The sequence below is a fragment of the Aplysia californica genome, unplaced genomic scaffold, assembly GCF_000002075.1.
Source record: "Aplysia californica isolate F4 #8 unplaced genomic scaffold, AplCal3.0 scaffold01198, whole genome shotgun sequence".
Taxonomy (NCBI): Eukaryota; Metazoa; Mollusca; class Gastropoda; order Aplysiida; family Aplysiidae; genus Aplysia; species Aplysia californica.
Genome location: NW_004798468.1, coordinates 103,556 through 106,299, shown reverse-complemented (window position 1 = coordinate 106,299; position 2,744 = coordinate 103,556). Strand labels below are relative to the sequence as shown.

The following is a 2,744-nucleotide window of genomic DNA, read 5'->3' as shown; positions in this document are numbered from 1 at the left end:
TGAGTGTGTGTCAGGGGGGAGGATTAGATTGTAAGGCGGAGGGATGTGGGGATAGTGGACATGGGATATAATATGGTTTTTGTTTTAGATTTTTAATTAGAAAAAAAGACGCTGCAGTCAAAAATACATTCACGTTTATCGCTTTCAAAGTGAATAATAAATCCTTTAAATTCAGTTTTAAACTTAATTTAAATGTCTTTTTCCTTACCTTCCGCTCGGTCTCAAAACTGACGATGCGGTAATACTTGAGGCCCAGCGCCGAGTAGAAGCGCTCCACGACCCCTAGAGGGGTGCAGATACTGACCAGAGAGTTGGTCACTTCCGCCAGCTTCTCGACCTCCGGGATGACGGCGTCCTTGACCTGTGAGTGCGCGTGGATGGTGTCTAGGTGAGTGTCCACCCACTCACGCACGTCCGTCTGAGGGTAGAAAGTGTTGGAAAGTCAAGTAATTATGATGGAACATTATACAGCCGCCCATCCATTCATTCATCCATCCATCCATCCATCAATCCATCCATCCATCCACCCATCCATCCACCCATCCATCCACCCATCCATTCCCCCATTCATCCACCCACCCACTCACGCACGTCTGTCTGAGGGAGGAGAGCGTGGTAAAGTAAAGTAGTCATGATGGGCCATTATAAGTACCCATCTTCAGAGTTGCATAAGGAATACTTTAACGGTACAGACACAGTGGATCATCCTTTCCTCCCCTTTCGCCTCCTCAAATATGTGAGGAAAGGAAGGCGAATGGGTTGGGACATGACGCACCAGAGTGGATTCGCCTTTCTTCACTTCCCTTTTTTTGCTCCGATCTAAAGATGACAGCTTTCAAGTTGATCTTCTTGTACTGGTTGAAACGAAGACGTCAAAATAACCGGTCCCACCAACTTCTGCAACTTTTCCCCAATCTCGCAGTTACATCATTTCTGTTGTAATAGTACATGTCTGTCTTGTCATAAAGGGCAGGTCTTTTTTCTACAGATGTGATCAATATTTCTTAGTCCATAATTTCTAATTCAGTTCTAATTTGTTGAGTTAGTTTAGTTTTAGTAGAGGTTTTACGCGCTCGCAACCGCATAAGGTCATATAAGTGCCGAAGGGTGTTTCAAGGGAGTAACAAACACAAAAAAGAAGGAGGGGAGAAAAAGACGACAGATGTTTGATAGGAAAGAAGAAGCAAAACACACCAGAGCATCCGCCAACCACCCTTTACCTGCAGTTTCGCCACAAGCGCGTTCGACAGATCCCTCTGAGGTGAGCCGATGGACTCCCACAAGTCGAGTTCTAACAGATGCTGGGCGATTCTGGAGAGAAAACGAAACAAACAAAAATAAAAAATACACCAATGTGAACTTTCTTTAATTAGTTATCTATGCGATGCTGGGAAGAAAAGTTAACAAACAAAAATATAAAAAAAAATACACCAATGAGAACATTTCTTAATTATCTGTGTGATGCTGGAAGGAACAGTAAACCAAAATTATTTTTTTAAATACACCAATGTGAACTGGCCTTAATTAGTTATCTGTCCACAACTGATTCACAATGAGGGATGTTAATTAATAAGGAGTAATGTAATGAATGTTGTTTTGGAATGTACAAATGGGAATGAACTATGTTGCGAGTGTTGCAATAACGATTCTTTGATGTCACGATTATTTCCCCTCCTTGACACGTCTCGTTTTGAATTCGAGATCTCATTTTTTTTGTAAAAGAAAGACAATAAACCAGTTTTATTTTCTTTTTTTCTGGTTTTAGTAGAGGTTTTACGTCGCTCGCAACTGCATAAGGTCATATTATGAGCGCCAGAAGATTAGAGGTATTACAAGAGAGTAACAAACATAAAACAGAAGGAGGGGAGGTAAGGACGATAGATGTTTGATAGGAAACAAGAAGCAGACCACACTAGAGCACCCGCCAACCACCCACAACCAGTTTTCTGGCAGGTAGGTGACGTAACAGGTTGTTGTTTAGTCTTCTTTACAAGTGTCAATCCTTGTATAATGTGGTGCAATATGCGGCCGTCACATAGTAGTTTAGTGGGCGGTAGGCGGGTGAATGGAGTGGGTAGCTTCTTCTTTCCTGTCAAACAATAAGTCGCTTCAAAGCGCAAGGGGGCTATCCCGAAAAATGCTTTTTTGAGAAAAATGGAAAGAAAAGTTTTTGCCCCTTGTTCAGTTTTTTTTTTAAAGACAAGGAGAGTTTTCTCTATAACCAAACAAATATACACACCAATGAAACCAAACTTCTCCTATAGGTAGGGCAATGCCCACTTTTGGTGTAGGTCAAGATTTCTGGGAACCCCTGAAATCTGGGGTAGCCCGCTTGTCTTTAAAAGCGACCAATTATCGTCCGCGTCTCTCTTGTTTCTGTTTGTGTTTGTCACTGTCTTGTAACATCTCTATACTTCGACACTTATAGATTCTATAATAACCTTATTGTGTTGTAAATGCTGTAAAATGCTTACTAAAAACTAAAACTTGTTTTGCAAATACCGTAAAACTCTTACTAAAACTGCAAAGTAAAAGAAGAAGGACATTTACATAATCTTATTGTGTTGCAAATGAAGTAAAACTCTTACCAAAAGTGAAAGTCAAAGAAGAATGGCACTTACACAATCTTAGACGTAAGAAGGGAAGACCAAAGATGACATGGAGGCGAGCGGCACAAGCGGAAATTGAAAAAGCGAGGACATCAAGGAAACAGATAGAAAAGGAGGCTCAGGACAGGCTTCGCT

General features: G+C 41.3%; 1 protein-coding gene across 1 annotated transcript in view; it reads right to left on the bottom strand.

The window, feature by feature from the left end:
• The window catches only part of LOC101849661, a gene marked incomplete in the record, with an annotated part of 55,813 nt that overhangs the window by 11,510 nt on the left and 41,559 nt on the right, over positions 1–2,744 (bottom strand). The window contains 2 exon segments of the mRNA XM_013090272.2: positions 209–418; positions 1,221–1,311. Coding sequence (XP_012945726.1) covers positions 209–418; positions 1,221–1,311 — 301 coding nt within the window.